The sequence below is a fragment of the Erpetoichthys calabaricus genome, chromosome 10 (genome assembly GCF_900747795.2).
Source record: "Erpetoichthys calabaricus chromosome 10, fErpCal1.3, whole genome shotgun sequence".
In the NCBI taxonomy this organism is placed as follows: domain Eukaryota; kingdom Metazoa; phylum Chordata; class Cladistia; order Polypteriformes; family Polypteridae; genus Erpetoichthys; species Erpetoichthys calabaricus.
Genome location: NC_041403.2, coordinates 145,087,338 through 145,103,633, shown reverse-complemented (window position 1 = coordinate 145,103,633; position 16,296 = coordinate 145,087,338). Strand labels below are relative to the sequence as shown.

Genomic DNA, 16,296 nt, shown 5'->3' with positions numbered 1-16,296 from the left:
GGTGTACCAGATGATGTTACCACAAAAGCAATTCAAGGACAATCAGAAGTAACTACCTGTTAAAGGCAACCAGGTGCAAATGCCCAAAATAAATGACATTGTTCCTTAACCAATGGGTCAGACAGCATCAGGGGTTAAACTGCATGAGTGATTGTGGCTCTGCAATTTTGTCCCCTTTACTGGGTGTTAAAATGACTGTCTTCCAATAAAGGCCTGATGATGGCATTGCAAGAATTCATCCATCCATCCATCCATCCATTTTCCAACCCGCTGAATAATCAAGTGACAAATCTTGATAAATAAATCATAGTGAAAAGAACATGGGATTTCTATAATGAGAAGTGGGGTTGGTGATGCCATAATAAATGTGCAATATGTTCAGATTGACCCTTGACAGTTTCACACCTTGTTTATTACTGCTGGTCTCTTGCTACCTATGCACATTCCTTCCCTACAAGTGTTACATAGACCTTAAATTATATATTTTATGTGTAAATTAATGGAATCAAGAGCTGCAGTTTAACAAGACACCTCAAACCAGTTACTGTTTCTTAAAAAAACTGACATAAACTTGAAATTAACTGGACTAGGAGGCTAAAATGATTACCATACGGCAGCATGAAATTTCCTTTTTTATACTATATTAATATAACCACCACAGTGTCACTTCACTAAATAATAATAATAATACATTTTATTTAATAGGCGCCTTAAAATAAACCAACATTAGTAAAATAAAAACAAAACAATGATAAATCACAAAGCAATAATTAGCAAACAAACAAAGATAGCAGGGAGTAACAGTGTAGAATTCACAATTGGTATGCCAACTTGAAAAGATAAGTTTTGAGGGCAGTTTTAAAATGTGTTACTGAATCGAGCTGACGTATATGAGAGGGAAGAGAGTTCAGAGTTGAGGAGCACTATGAGAGACGCTCGAGCTCCCATAGAACTGAGTTTGACGTTTAATAAAATCTTCCATAAAAGTGCACAACATAAATACTGTAATAACCAATCTTAATGCACATAGAAAATCTAGGCAATACGGCATAAACACCAATAATTTAATTAAAGTTACTACTTTAGATGAACAATGTATTAAAACTATAAAAACATATCATAGATTAAACAAAAAATACACGCAGAGCGGCGCTAATAAAAATAACTTAATTCCTGTTCCATATATCAATAACGCACATAGTATTCATCTCTGCTCCTCCGAAACATTGAATATGGCACTATTAAATATTAGAGCTTTAACTAACAAGACGTTTTTTATCAACGATCTTATTAGTGATAAAAAAATAGATTTTATTGCACTAAGTGAAACGTGGCTTAGCTCAGATGGCGCAGCTGTTTTAATCGAATCTGTGCCTCCGGATTACAGTTTTACTCGTGCTGATCGCCTAGGAAAGAGAGGTGGAGGACTAGCAAACATTTACTCAAGCAGGTTAAAATGTAAAAATATCAGTTTTGGTAAATTCAAGTCTTTTGAGTATCTCGCCATTATTATTCAGGGAGATTCTCACGTTCTAGTATTATCCGTGTATAGACCTCCAAAATTCAACGCGTCTTTCTTTGAGGAATTCTCTGACTTGATGTCAATCTTAATTACGAACTATGACACACTCTTAATAGTCGGCGACTTTAATTTTCATATAGATAATCAATGCGACCAGAAAGTAAAAGAATTTATGAACCTCCTGGACTCTTTTGATTTGAGACAGCTCGTTAATCAGCCTACACATAAAGCAGGTCATACGTTAGACTTAGTAATTAGTAAAGGACTAAAAGTTGATATAAAGCAGGTCATTGATATTGGTCTATCAGACCATTTTCTTCTACTCTTTAATATAGAAATAATGATAGAAAACACTCATGAGAAGCATATTGTTAAAAAACGCTTCTTTGACTCATCAGCAGCTTTAAAACTTTCAAACATTCTAACCAATCAGTCCGTTTATAGTGCCAACTATAATAGTGAGGAGAATGTAAATAGTAAGGTGGAAAGATTTAATACTAAAGTGAGGGCTGCTGTTGACATAGTTGCACTTGAAAAGACAATTAAAAAATCTTCTAGCATTGTTATACCATGGAAGACCCAAAGAGTGTCTGATTTAAAGAGAACATGCCGTAGAGCTGAGCGTAAATGGAGGAAAACTAAACTAACTATTGACTATGAAATATTAAAATAACAGAATACAATAACACAGTCCGTCTTGAGAGGCGCTGCTATTTCTCTAAGATTATAAATAACAATGCTAGTAATCCCAGAGTCTTATTTTCGACAATTGATCATCTGTTAAACCCAGGTAACTCAAAGGAATGCCTCCTAAGTACTTCCAGTAAAACCTGTGAGGCTATCGCTGTATTTTTCAATCAAAAAATTAATGATATTAGAAATAATATAGTATATCTCCCCAACACTAAGGATCCTCCTAAACCCCAGTACCCCATAATAAACAAACTAAAGTCTTTCACTAGGATAGATTTACCTGATTTACATAAAATAATTTCTCAAATGAAACCCTCCACCTGTGCCCTTGATCCAATACCAACAAATTTTTTCAAAGAAGTATCGGGTGTGCTTAGTGATAATGTTCTTGACATAGTAAATTCGTCATTAGATACGGGGGTCTTCCCAGACTGTCTTAAGACTGCGGTAGTTAAACCCCTACTTAAGAAAAATAATCTCGATCCCTCTGCTCTTGAAAATTATAGACCCATCTCTAACCTGCCTTTCTTAAGTAAAATTCTAGAGAAGGCAGTCATTATACAGTTAAATGAGCACCTCAATAAACATGCTATTCTTGATAAATTTCAGTCAGGTTTTAGAACAAATCACAGCACAGAAACTGCACTCGTTAAAGTAGTAAATGACTTGCGGGTAAATGCAGACAGAGGCCATTTATCTGTTCTCATCCACTTAGATCTGAGTGCCACATTTGACACCATTGATCATAATATTCTTAAGAATCGCCTTAGTCAATGGGTGGGCCTCTCTGGCAGTGTCTTAAATTGGTTTGAATCCTACCTGGCAGGGAGAAAATTCTTTGTTAGTTGTGGTAATTATAACTCAAAGACACATGATATTCTATATGGTGTTCCACAAGGCTCTATCCTGGGTCCACTGCTCTTCTCAATCTACATGCTTCCATTAGGTCAGATTATCTCAGGGCACAACGTGAGCTACCACAGCTATGCTGATGACACACAGCTGTATTTATCAATAGCACCTGATGACCCCAAATCTCTTGATTCGCTAACACAATGTCTAACTTGTATCTCAGAATGGATGAATAGTAACTTTCTCAAATTAAATAAAGAAAAAACCGAAATCTTAGTGACTGGCAATAATGGATACAATGAGGCTATTAGAAATAAACTGGATGCATTAGGATTAAAAGTCAAATCGGAGGTAAAAAGCTTAGGGGTAACCGTTGATTGTAATCTGAATTTTAAATCGCATATTAATCAGATCACTAGGACAGCATTTTTTCACCTAAGAAACATAGCAAAAGTTAGACCTCTTATATCATCGAAAGATGCAGAGAAATTAGTTCATGCGTTTGTTTTCAGTCGGCTAGATTACTGTAACGCACTCCTCTCAGGACTACCCAAAAAAGACATCAATCGTTTGCAACTAGTGCAGAATGCAGCTGCTAAAATCCTTACCAGGAAAAGAAAATCCGAACACATTTCTCCAGTTTTGATGTCACTACACTGGTTACCTGTGTCATTCAGAATTGACTTTAAAATTCTGCTTATGGTTTATAAAGCTTTAAATAATCTCGCCCCGGCTTATATATCGGAATGTCTGACATCTTATATTCCAAATCGTAACCTCAGATCCTCAAATGAGTGTCTCCTTAGAATTCCAAGAGCAAAACTTAAAAGAAGTGGTGAGGCGGCCTTCTGCTCTTATGCACCTAAAATCTGGAATAGCCTGCCAGTAGGAATTCGCCAGGCTAATACAGTGGAGCACTTTAAAAAACTACTGAAAACACATTATTTTAACATGGCCTTCTCATAACTTCACTGTAATTTAATCCTGATACTCTGTATATCCAATTCATTATAATAACTATTCATTCAAAATCTGTACTAACCCCTACTCTCTCTTCTGTTTCCTTTTCCGGTGTCCTGTTGGTGGTGGCATGCGCCACCACCATCTACCCAAAGCACCATGATGTTCCAACAATGATGGATGGATTAAAAGCCAGAAGTCTGTATGACCATCAGCATCAAGTGACTCCGTGAAAAACCCGAACTACAAAGAGGACTATTTCATTTATGTTAGGTAGAATGCCCAGAGGGGACTGGGCGGTCTTGTGGCCTGGAACCCCTACAGATTTTATTTTTTTCTCCAGCCTTCTGGAGTTTTTTTTTTGTTTTTTCTGTCCACCCTGGCCATCGGACCTTACTCCTTTCTATGTTAATTAATGTTGTCTTATTTTAATTTCTTATTTTGTCTTTTATTTTTCTTCTCTTCATTATGTAAAGCACTTTGAGCTACTTTTTGTATGAAAATGTGCTATATAAATAAATGTTGTTGTTGTTGTTGTTGTTTGGTACAGAAAGCAGAGCTGCAGATGAGGATCTGAGTGAGCGAGAGGGAGTGCAAGTCTGTAGGAGATCAGTGAGGTTGTGGAGAGCTTTAAATGTTAAAAGCAGTATTTTATATTCTATTCTGTACAGGTGCTGGTCATAAAATTAGAATATCATGACAAAGTTGATTTATTTCAGTAATTCCATTCAAAAAGTGAAACTTGTATATTAGATTCATTCATTACACACAGACTGATGTATTTCAAATGTTTCTTTCTTTTAATGTTGATGATTATAACTGACAACTAATGAAAGTCCCAAATTCAGTATCTTGGAAACATTAGAATATTGTGAAAAGGTTCAACATTGAAGACACCTGGTGCCACACTCTAATCAGCTAATTAACTCGAAACACCTGCAAAAGCCTTTAAATGGTCTCTCAGTCTAGCTCTGTAGGCTACACAATCATGGGGAAGACTGCTGACTGGACAGTTGTCCAAAAGACAACTGCTAAAAAGGCTGTCTGTTCACAGAGCTCTGTGTCCAAGCACATTAATAGAGAGGCGAAGGGAAGGACAAGATGTGGTAGAAAAAAGTGTACAAGCAATAGGGATAACCACACCCTGGAGAGGATTGGGAAACAAAACCCATTCAAAAATGTGGGGGAGATTCACAAAGAGTGGACTGCAGCTGGAGTCAGTGCTTCAAGAACTACCACGCACAGACGTATGCAAGACATGGGTTTCAGCTGTCGCATTCCTTGTGTCAAGCCACTCTTGAACAAGAGACAGCATCAGAAGCGTCTCGCCTGGGCTAAAGACAAAAAGGACTGGACTGCTGCTTAGTGGTCCAAAGTTATGTTCTCTGATGAAAGTAAATTTTGTATTTCCTTTGGAAATCAAGGTCCCAGAGTCTGGAGGAAGAGAGGAGAGGCACAGAATCCACGTTGCTTGAGGTCCCGTGTAAAGTTTCCATAGTCAGTGAAGGTTTGGGGTGCCATGTCATCTGCTGGTGTTGGTCCATTGTGTTTTCTGAGGTCCAAGGTCAACGCAGCCGTCTACCAGGAAGTTTTAGAGCACTTCATGCTTCCTGCTGCTGACGAACTGTATGGAGATGCAGATTTCATTTTCCAACAGGACCTGGCACCTGCACACAGTGCCAAAGCTACCAGTACCTGGTTTAAGGACCATGGTATCCCTGTTCTTGATTGGCCAGCAAACTCGCCTGACCTTAACCAAATAGAAAATCTATGGGGTATTGTGAAGAGGAAGATGCAATACGCCAGACCCAACAATTCATAAGAGCCGAAGGCCACTATCAGAGCAACATGGGCTCTCATAACACCTGAGCAGTGCCATAGACTGATCGACTCCATGCCACGCCACATTGCTGCAGTAATCCAGGCCAAAGGAGCCCCAACTAAATATTGAGTGCTGTACATGCTCATACTTTTCATGTTCATACCTTTTAGTTGGCCAACATTTCTAAAAATCCTTTATTTGCATTGGTCTTAATTGATATTCTAATTTTCCGAGATACTGAATTTGGGACTTTCATTAGTTGTCAGTTATAATCATCAAAATTAAAAGAAATAAACATTTGAAATAAATCAGTCTGTGTGTAATGAATGAATCTAATATACAAGTTTCACTTCTTGAATAGAATTACTGAAATAAATCAACTTTGTCATGATATTCTAATTTTATGACCAGCACCTGTAGTTAACAGGGAGCCAGTGAAGTTGAGAGAGAAGAGGTGTAATATGTTCAGTGGATTTAGAACAGCAGGTTATTATTCTGGCAGCAGAATTTTGAACAAGTTGTAAGCGATGGATAAGTTTTTGTGGGATGCCAGATAGAATAGCGTTACAGTATACATGAGGTGACGAGGGTATTAACCAATACTTCAGTACTGTGTTGCATAAGAACAGGACGAAGTCTAGAAATGTTTCGGAGATGGAAGAAGGCAGTCCGAGAAATGTTACTTATATGGGAAGAAAAAGAGAGAGTATTGTCAAGAATAACGCCAAGGCTCTTAACTTGGGAAGATATGTTTGTGTTGATATTGTTAATTAAAATAGAAGAATGGTTAACCTTAGTAAGTGCAGATTTAGAGCCAATGAGGAGAACCTCAATTTTATTGCTGTTTCTTTATGTCTTGGAGACATGCCATAAGAGTATCTGGAGGGAAAACAGAAGTGGATTTAGTGAATAGATATAGCTGTGTGTCATCAGCGTAACAATGAAACTTAATACCATGGTGCCGGCAGATATTACCTATTGGGAAGGTATAAATGAGAAAAAGAAATGGCCCCAAAACAGAACCCTGCAGAACTCCCTGAGTAACGACTGCGTTCTCAGATTTAAAGCCCTTTATTTGAACAAATTCTCAGATTTAAAGCCCTTTATTTGAACAAATTGCTTCCTATCAGTGAGGTAGAAAGAAAACCACTGGAGGACAAGGCCACAGACTCCAAAACTAGCTAGACGTTTCAAAAGTATCTGATGGGATATGGCGTTAAATGCAGAGCTGAGGTCAAGAATCACAAGAACTGATAAAAGTCCAATGTCAACTGCCCGGAGAAGATCAGTTGTGATTTTGACCAGGGCAGTTTCTGTGCTGTGTTTAGGGCGAAACCCAGATTGAAACTGTTCAAAAAGGTTTAAAGTGTTTCCAAGATGCATGAAATAAAAGACTCAGCTTATACAACTCTGGAGAATATTGATGTTGCTGACGAGTAGAAGTGGACAGAATTTCTACCAACTTTCTGATGGCTCTTTTCCAGTATTGTGTCGCATAGTGCCAGGGCCTATGCAGCTAACAATGGATGCAATGCTAAGAACAAGCCTGAAAAAGATACCAGTACATCACTGGGCAAAAACACATATACATCAGACCTTGCCCACCAACCAGATGTAACGGCTTGGGATTGCATAAACACTTTATCTGGGGTCTGAACTATTTTGTAACAAATTGTTCATTTTATTCTGTTTACTTTTAGATCTGGTTTTAATATGATTGTATGTGTTGGAAATGCAGGTCCTTTTAACAATGGAGTAACGTGCGGTGAATGCACTTGACTTGAGCATTCCTAGTTTTCATCCTCTTTCTCTGTACGTTTAGCATTCATTTATTCAGAGGTTGACGCGCTTGCTGCTTCCTGAGTTTGTGTTGCAATCACTTCGTATGTTTTCTTTAATTTTTCACTTAAGCTGGCACTTAAGTCTTCAATCTGCCTCAAGAATGATTTAAGATGTGAAGAGGTAGGGGAAGTGATGGCAAAGGTGGTAGGGATGAGAATGGTGCCCATAAACATGCACCGCATGGCCGCCCTGCTGGCTGCTACCGAGAGTCGATTCTACAATAAAATAAAATAAAAATAAAAAGAGGAATAACCTTGGAGGAGGCGGCACAGTGGCGCAGTGGTAGCCTGCGTGGAGTTTGCATGTTCTCCCTGTGTCTCCTCTGGATGCTCCAGTTTCCTCCCACAGTCCAAAGACATGCAGGTTAGGTGCATTGGCGATCCTAAATTGTCCCTAGTGTGTGCTTGGTGTGTGGGTGTGTGTGCCCTGCAGTGGGCTGATGCCCTGCCCGGGGTTTGTTCCCTGCCTTGCGCCCTGTGTTGGCTGGGATTGGCTCCAGCAGTCCCCCATGACCCTGTAGTTAGGATATAGCTTGTTGGATAATGAAGGGATGGATGGATAACCTTGGAGGTCAATCATCACCCCGACAGCGGGTAGTAGATGTCATGTAGTATAAGCGTAACAAATTTCAGGTCAATAGGTCAAACGGTTTGCGAGCTACAGGTGATTTAAAATCCTGGACAGACAGTAGCATATTATATGTAAAGATTGAATACATTATATGTTTCTCATAGCTATCAAAAAGATGTTTAGCTGACATCTGCAGAGATATTTTATACTCTGTGAGAACCTCTAATAGACAAAGCAAAAAGATTTGAGGTATTAGTTAGATGCCTGTTTGTTTTTCTGACATATCAGGAACCAGACTGATTTCAGTTTGCCTCTCTCGTTCTTTCTCTCTCAGATGGTAGTCTATTCTTATTTTCTGCCAGTTTTTTTCAGACAAGCCACTAGACCACCCAGGCACCAGACTGGTTCAGCATTATGAATAAAATAGACAGAAACCTTTTAACTTTTTAGCTGTCCGATTATGCCACTTGGTGTGTCTCCTTGAATCCATCGCCTGTAAACATGGCTAGATGTTGACCCTTCTGACAACGCTTACAGAAATGTGCAAAACTGTGGCATTAAAAAGCATGTGTAAGTCATGTTTTGGTTTGTGACGCTGGTGCAGGTCTCTCCCCTTCTAGGAGGGCTGTAGTTCACAGAGTGCATGGAGTTTGTCGGCTGTTCATGAAAAGTAAAGCATGTCATGAATGGTAGATTGCAATTAGAATAACCTTGGAGGTCAATCATCACTCTGAAAGCGGATAGACGTCACGTAGTATATGTGTACCAAATTTCAGGTCAATAGTTCAAACGGTTTGCTACAGGTGATTTAAAACCCTGGACAGACAAATGGACAGGCACGGTAGCATATTATATAAGAAGATATTCCTTGAAGGTCTGGAGAGACCTTCTTTCACTCATTGCAGTCCTTCCAGATTTCTTTAGAATTTTGCCAGTCTATATTATTGTTGGAGTCTCCCCAGAGGAGAAGATGCTATAGCAGCAAAACATTGTTATACGTATATAAAACTACACTACTGCTCCCTTGCAATAATGCCGAAAGATTCAAAGCAGAGATTTGCACGTCCTCTGCGACTCGACAATTCTAAAATGAATCCAGGCTTGAATAAAGTGGTAGGATTTTTACAAATGAACTCATACTGATGGGACAAAACCTGTTAATTATTTAACATTAAAAAGTGCTATCGAAAAGAATATTAAATGCATATTGCTCATACCTGACTAGATTTTAAAATGAAGTTGTAAGTAGGAAACCTTAAGTGCATTTATTTATTTACAGTAATCCCTCGCTATATCGCGCTTCGACTTTCGCACCTTCACTCTATCGCGGATTTTATATGTAAGCATATTTAAATATATATCGCAGATTTTTTGCTGGTTCGCGGATTTCTGCAGACAATGGGTCTTTTAATTTCTGGTACATGCTTCCTCAGTTGGTTTGCCCAATTCATTTCATACAAGGGACGCTATTGGCAGATGGCTGAGAAGCTACCCAACCAGACCGCATATTATCTATTAAGTAAAACTCCTCAAATATATTGTGAGCACGAGGGCTGTTTGCACCCCTGGAAGATACGGCCGCTCCTCAAAAAACACTGAAAGGTTACCTTCACATTGCTCTCTTCCTTGCTTGGCTTAAATGTGGCTGCTTTGTCAAGCGATATGCTTCCTGCACGGTGCTTCACATACTTAAAAGATCAAACAGCACGTATTGATTTTTGATTGTTTGCTTTTCTCTCTCACTCTCTCTCTCTCTCTCTTGCTCTGACATTCTCTGTTCCTGATGGAGGGGGTGTGAGCAGGGGGGCTGTTCACACCCCTAGAGGATACGGACACTCGTCTAAATATGCTGAAAGATTATCTTCACATTTCTCCCTTCTGTGCAGCTGCTTTGTCAAGCAACATGCTTCCCGCACAGTGCTTCGCATACTTAAAAGCTCAAATGGCACGTATTGATTTTTGATTGTTTGCTTTTCTCTGTTCTCTCTCACTCTCTCTGACATTCTCTGCTCCTGTCGGAGGGGGTGTGAGCAGAGGGGCTGTTCGCACACTGGCCTTGAGGATACGGATGCTCCTCTAAAAAATGCTGAAAGACTACCTTTACAGTTGCTCACTTCCTTGCAGCTGCTTTGTCCGGCGGTGCTTTGCATAATTAAAAGCCAAACAGCCCTATTGATTTATGATTGTTTGCTTTTTTCTCTCTCTCTCTCTCTGACATTCTCTGCTCCTGACGCGCACTCCTTTGAAGAGGAAGATATGTTTGCATTCTTTTAATTGTGAGACGGAACTGTCATCTCTGTCTTGTCATGGAGCACAGTTTAAACTTTTGAAAAAGAGACAAATGTTTGTTTGCAGTGTTTGAATAACGTTCCTGTCTCTCTACAACCTCCTTTGTTTCTGTGCATATCTGTGACCCAAGCATGACAATATAAAAATAACCATATAAACATATGGTTTCTACTTCGCAGATTTTCACCTTCCGCGGGGAGTTCTGGAACTCAACCCCCGTGATCGAGGAGGGATTACTGTATATGTTTATTATGTATATGCTTAAAATAATTAATATCTATATTTTCTGGCAATTTCTTGTGGGGAGAGGTGTCAATGACTTAGTGGCAGGTTTTTGTGAGAATGATCATGTGGGACCCTGAAAGCCAATGAGAAGCGAGCAACCTTTACGTTCACATCCAAGCTCAGGAAAGAGCCAGGATTTGCTATACATAAGTACAGCAAAATTAATACAAGCAGGACTGATATTAGCAAAGGTTACTTGTTCATTTTTTGTCCTCTTCAAGACATGCTCTTAACATATGGAAATGAACAGTTGGGGTATATGCATGATAGACAAGAAAATTCACACAACATATACAGCACCAGCATACTGACACCAAAGCACATGATGCCTGGGTTTCTCATTCCCTTGAACTCTTATCACCTCTGACAATGAACTGAACCACTCTGATACAATATTATAGTGAATACACATGTGCTTCACATAAATGAATCCATGGGGAAAATGCAAGAGTTGATACATAACCTTGTTATAACGTTGTTATAAAGGTGGCTCTTCTAGAAGACTATCTGAATGAAGACAAAAAAAGATTGTTTACTAGAGGTGTATCTAATTGTGCATCTAATTCCTATCAAGTAGATGGTTCAAGGTTCAAGCGTAAGATCAGTGTGACTGCAACCAGCATGCAATTGTTGCTGGGGAATATCCAGTGAAAAACGTATAAACTAATGTGATTCTTTATAATTCTGATCCTTGCATATATCTCTTCAGGTTCTTACTCAAGTAATCCAGTTAGTTCATTGCACCAGCAAAGGATACAAATCTGGCAACCAGTCCTAGATGGGCCACTACTACTGTACATAGTAATGAAAAAAGGTAACAGAATCAGAAAACAAAGTCTTAACCCAGATAAATGAAAATTAAAATTGGAGCACAATAGAACACTGAAATAATGAAGCAGTTGTGATAAAAACACAGTAAATTACACCAAACATGCCCATATACGTGATCTCCAACCCTCAGATCCTCCAAGCATGGTTAATGTGTGAACTTTGATTAGTGCATGCACCCATGTCTAAGCAAACAGAAGGAAAGATTACTTAACTCTTTCAGGGCGGATGTTGACTTTTGTCAGCAAGAAGGGTTTGAGAGCAGTAAGCAACTGCAAATGATGACAAAACCCACCATCAGAAGGAAAGTTAGCTTCGTTGGTTTGACCGAGATTCCCATGCTCTAGCGGGAGTAATGAAGAGCAAACAACGGCAAAAATGGCATCGACATCTGGTGAGAGATTGAAACGAATGCACAAAACAAAGTACTCCGTGGATGATGTTTTGTATATTATCGCTAAATCAGACGCTGACCTGTCGGACTCCGATTCTGATGCAAGAATCATGCCGAACATGTTTGTGTAGATGAAGACCGCCACTCATAATGACACGAGCTACAAAGCAGATTGTGCTGTGCTGTGACAGCACAGCCTGATACGCATTCCTACCAGCCGTCATGCCGCCCGTGAGCATCTTGAGCCACAAGAGACTATGAACTGTCAGGCCACAACACCCAGCAACTGATTTTTAGGTGGATTTATGTGTGAGACCCTTGCTTTCGGTGCTTTTCAGAAAACTGCATGTTTTGGAAAAAATATTCAGTCCTCAATGAGTTTTAAGAGGTCCTTTCAGATTCACAGCCATCCAGTTATGTTGTATGCAGTGGGGAATAAAATGTTCATACAGTATTATTAAGAAAGAAGCTGGGTTTTCAGGTCATCTTTCTCTATATTGATAGCATAGTACAACTCTGTCAGTTTCATGGTAAATTTACTAAAGGTTTATGCCATAAAAGTCAGCCATGAGTTATGGAAATCTGGAAAAATCTACCTATTTATGTAGATAAATCAGAATGTCTGAACAATTATAGAACTCTTAAAAAGCAACTGAACAAAATATTGACTATTAGAAAACTTGCTATTAGATGACTCAACAAACTATGAATTTAATGGTCATCTTATATTTCTCAAACATCTTAATAGATAATAGGTCGCTAAAATCTCAATCCCCGTCTCTCTCTAATGCTCTCTTTCTTTGCTGCTTCTGTGCTTACCTCATTACTGCCTGGATATAAATATTTAGTACTTCAGAAAACGAGATTTTCATGTTTCTCTCATTTACAGCCCAGACATCCACATGGCAGGCAAACCTTTTGGTAGATCCACTCACGCGCCTTTATAATTTGCAGCTTCTTAGGTTTTGCTTGGTTCAACTCCTGCATTTTGTGGTTAAATGGATTGTACACAAAAGCTAATTTGCTTATTTTCAGTCACATATTTTGCAATCAGATCTCTCATCTCTAACCGCTGTTCCTGTGTCGTGCCAAACCCTGCAACTGTTTTTTTATTTATTTATTTATTTTTTTACAACAGGCACCGTTACCACCATGCTGCTTGGGCCCAGTTTTGGGGGACGCAGCAGGCTGGACTGGGAAGTGATGTGCTGTCTGTTGTCTACAGATCAGTGTTTCAGTTTCTTCTTACTTCAATTTCCATAATGCCAGTGGCCTCAATACTGCTTTGCAAGTCAAAAGTCTGGCCAGACGGTATTTAATGCTTGCAAATTTATTGCAAGAGGGATACCAAAAATAAAACCTGTTCACAAATATGCAGGCGCTGTGCTCATAATTAGTCGATGAAACGCAATGGCTTGCATGCCATTTTGTGTGTGTAATCCAGTTAAAAGTAAACGCAATGATATACCTATTGGCATGTGTTGAAAACGCAAACAAGAAAAAAAGGGTCCTAGGAAAAGCCATGAAATCAGCTACTTCTGGCCTCGTTGTACAAAAAAAAAGTTTCCTCTTTGATGGGGCTGTAAAGAGGAGGAGGAGGCAAACCCAGGTTTGCTATATAGGCATGTTAAGATCAAACAGCACATCTGACTGATTTACGGTCCAGATGCAGCTGCAGACCCTGGAAAATACACTTCATTCTGTTCAGAACTCTGTCATGAAAGTAACAAGACGCTTGTAGGCTAAAAACCAAAGCCTCATTAAAGAGGGTGCAAGAGCAGCTTTCAAGCAGAGCAGCATTGTTAGTAAGGAAGCATGCAGGGGACCAGAGAAAGGAGTGAAGATGCACTGAGTGGGAGGGCTCTGCAGTTCAGTCACTTACGTATGCATCTATTCACATCTTGACCTCTGACCCCATAGTGGCCTGGTGGACAGGCGTGCACGCAGGATCCATGCTGACGCATCCCCTCTCTTTGAATGTATAAGAAGAGCTTCTCTGGGCATTTCAGGCAGCCATTATCTCCAGAACACTCGAGACAGCCCTTACAGTCGTCTGGTAAATCGGAACTGGCTGAAACAAATAAGAGCATCATCAAACATTGCGGCACTAGGCGAACCCCACCTCCTGATTGTAAGCAAAGGAATATGGGATGATGAATGACTGTCAATGAACTACACATTGTGTCTTACCACTGGTTTTCTGTCTGAGTTGCTAAAAAATACACCCAACGTTATCCTAAACGGCTAAACTGGTGCAGACAGTAAATTTATCCTAATGTATCGCTAACCTGGAAATCTGTATCTGATTATCAAAGGAAAAGTGTGATTATTTTAATAGTCTCCTATGTAAATTTTCTTTACACATTACTTTTCCCTTTAATTACTATTATGTGGTATTACAATACTGTACTTTGGTAATTTGCATTTAAAGTTGGAAAATCAGCACAGAAACCCAATGTCTGTGTCTTAAATTAGGCAGGTTTCAGTCTCTGAGTTTCATTGGATGATAATAATGGCTCATACTCATCTTTTGTGTAAAGTTACCATTAGCCAGTGCTGTCCCCTGGATGGAATTACTGGCTGGTGTTAACTCCATATTGTAGACATTACAAATGTAATCTCGCTTCGATTCCCTGACATATCTGGGTCAAGCCAATTCAAAACTAAACTTACACTGACTGTCCTTTGTCTAAATTTACCATTACATAAACAGCCAGTCTTTATCCAACCCGCTAGATCCTAACATAGGGTCACGGGGGTCTGCTGGAGCCAATCCCAGCCAACACAGGGCGCAAGGCAGGAACAAATCCCGGACAGGGCGTCAGCCCACCGCATGGTACACACACACACCAAGCACACACTAGGGACAATTTAGGATCACCAGTGCACCTAACCTGCATGTCTTTGGACTGTGGGAGGAAACCCACGCAGACATGGGGAGAACATGCAAACTCCACGCAGGGTGGACCTGGGAAGCAAACCCAGGTCTCCTTACTGCGAGGCAGCAATGCTACCACTGCGCCACCGTGCCGCCCATTACATAAAACAGTTTAAAAAAATAAAAAGTCTAAATTTTAGCACTAAACACCTACTGTTGAAATGTATTACTACATCCCGTCCAAGCACTGATCCCACATTCTGAGAATAATTAAAGGAATGATTCTGCCTGTGTTAACAATCTAACACAAAACTAAATGACCCTACAAGACAAAACTGCATAAATGCAGACAAGGCAACAATATAGAACTGTGAAAAGGTAAGTTTTCTAAAAAGGTAACTTTTCTATAGTGCATGTGAGGGATTGGGAATACAATGTTATTTTTGTTGCCGTACAAGTATAGGAAACATGTTTTAAATTACTCTGGTGTAGAGTTTGCACCCTCTCTTCTTGTCTGCATGACTTCACTTTAAGTATACAATTTTTTATGTATCCCCAAAATGTGTCTGTTAGGATGAGTGGCAGCTCTAAATTGGCTAAGTGTGAATGACTGTGGGTGTGAGAGTGTGTTCTGAAATTGATGAGTATTTCACCTAGGGTTTATTCCTGCCTTGTGCATGATGCATTTGGGATTCCAAAATGGCCTTGTACTGGAAAATGTTCAAAAAATTAACAGATGGGTAAAGAAGTGAGTTATATAATGTAAACGTTGTCGCTTTTTGCTTTGCATTCCTTCCTCTCATTCTGTAGCGAGCAACAGGTTGATCAGTGAAGAGTAGATGTCTATTTCTCTGGTAAGCATATCCTGAACTTCTTGGGAAATTCAGATATGCTTCCATGTCACTTAAGGAACTGACATTCCTTCCAACCAGCATGTCATGGGTCTCATTCTAGTATAGCAAAAATTTCACAGGAACTATCCTCTTTACATTCCCACAATGTCATTTTTGATTTGGTACAGAAACAGCTTCTGAGGATCTCTAAGAATGCTGAGAGCCAAACAACTGTACAAGAACTTGATTTCAGGCAAACAATATTTTTAGTCTTACATGTATTCATCTATTCATGATCCAAACAATCTATAGTATAATTGAGAATAGAGACATTTACTGACTTGTAAACTAAGTGTTCCATCAGAATACTTAACCTTCCACCAATGTGTGGTCCTATCTAACTGGCAGTGCTGACCCAATCCATGGGCAATCTCACTAAGCTCTCTAAACCTTCATATATTTTGAGTCAGGACTGTTAGCTGCTTTCCCTGATATTAGTGACTTACTCGCTTCATTCGCCAACCCCCG

The 16,296-nt window shown here is 39.5% G+C and overlaps 1 protein-coding gene across 1 annotated transcript in view; it reads right to left on the bottom strand.

Moving 5' to 3' along the window:
* The window catches only part of rspo4 (R-spondin 4), a 182,054-nt gene that overhangs the window by 73,566 nt on the left and 92,192 nt on the right, over positions 1–16,296 (bottom strand). Inside the window, exon 2 of the mRNA XM_028810517.2 lies at positions 13,940–14,128. Within this exon, the coding sequence (XP_028666350.2) occupies positions 13,940–14,128 (189 nt within the window). The remainder of the gene's footprint in view (positions 1–13,939; positions 14,129–16,296) is intronic.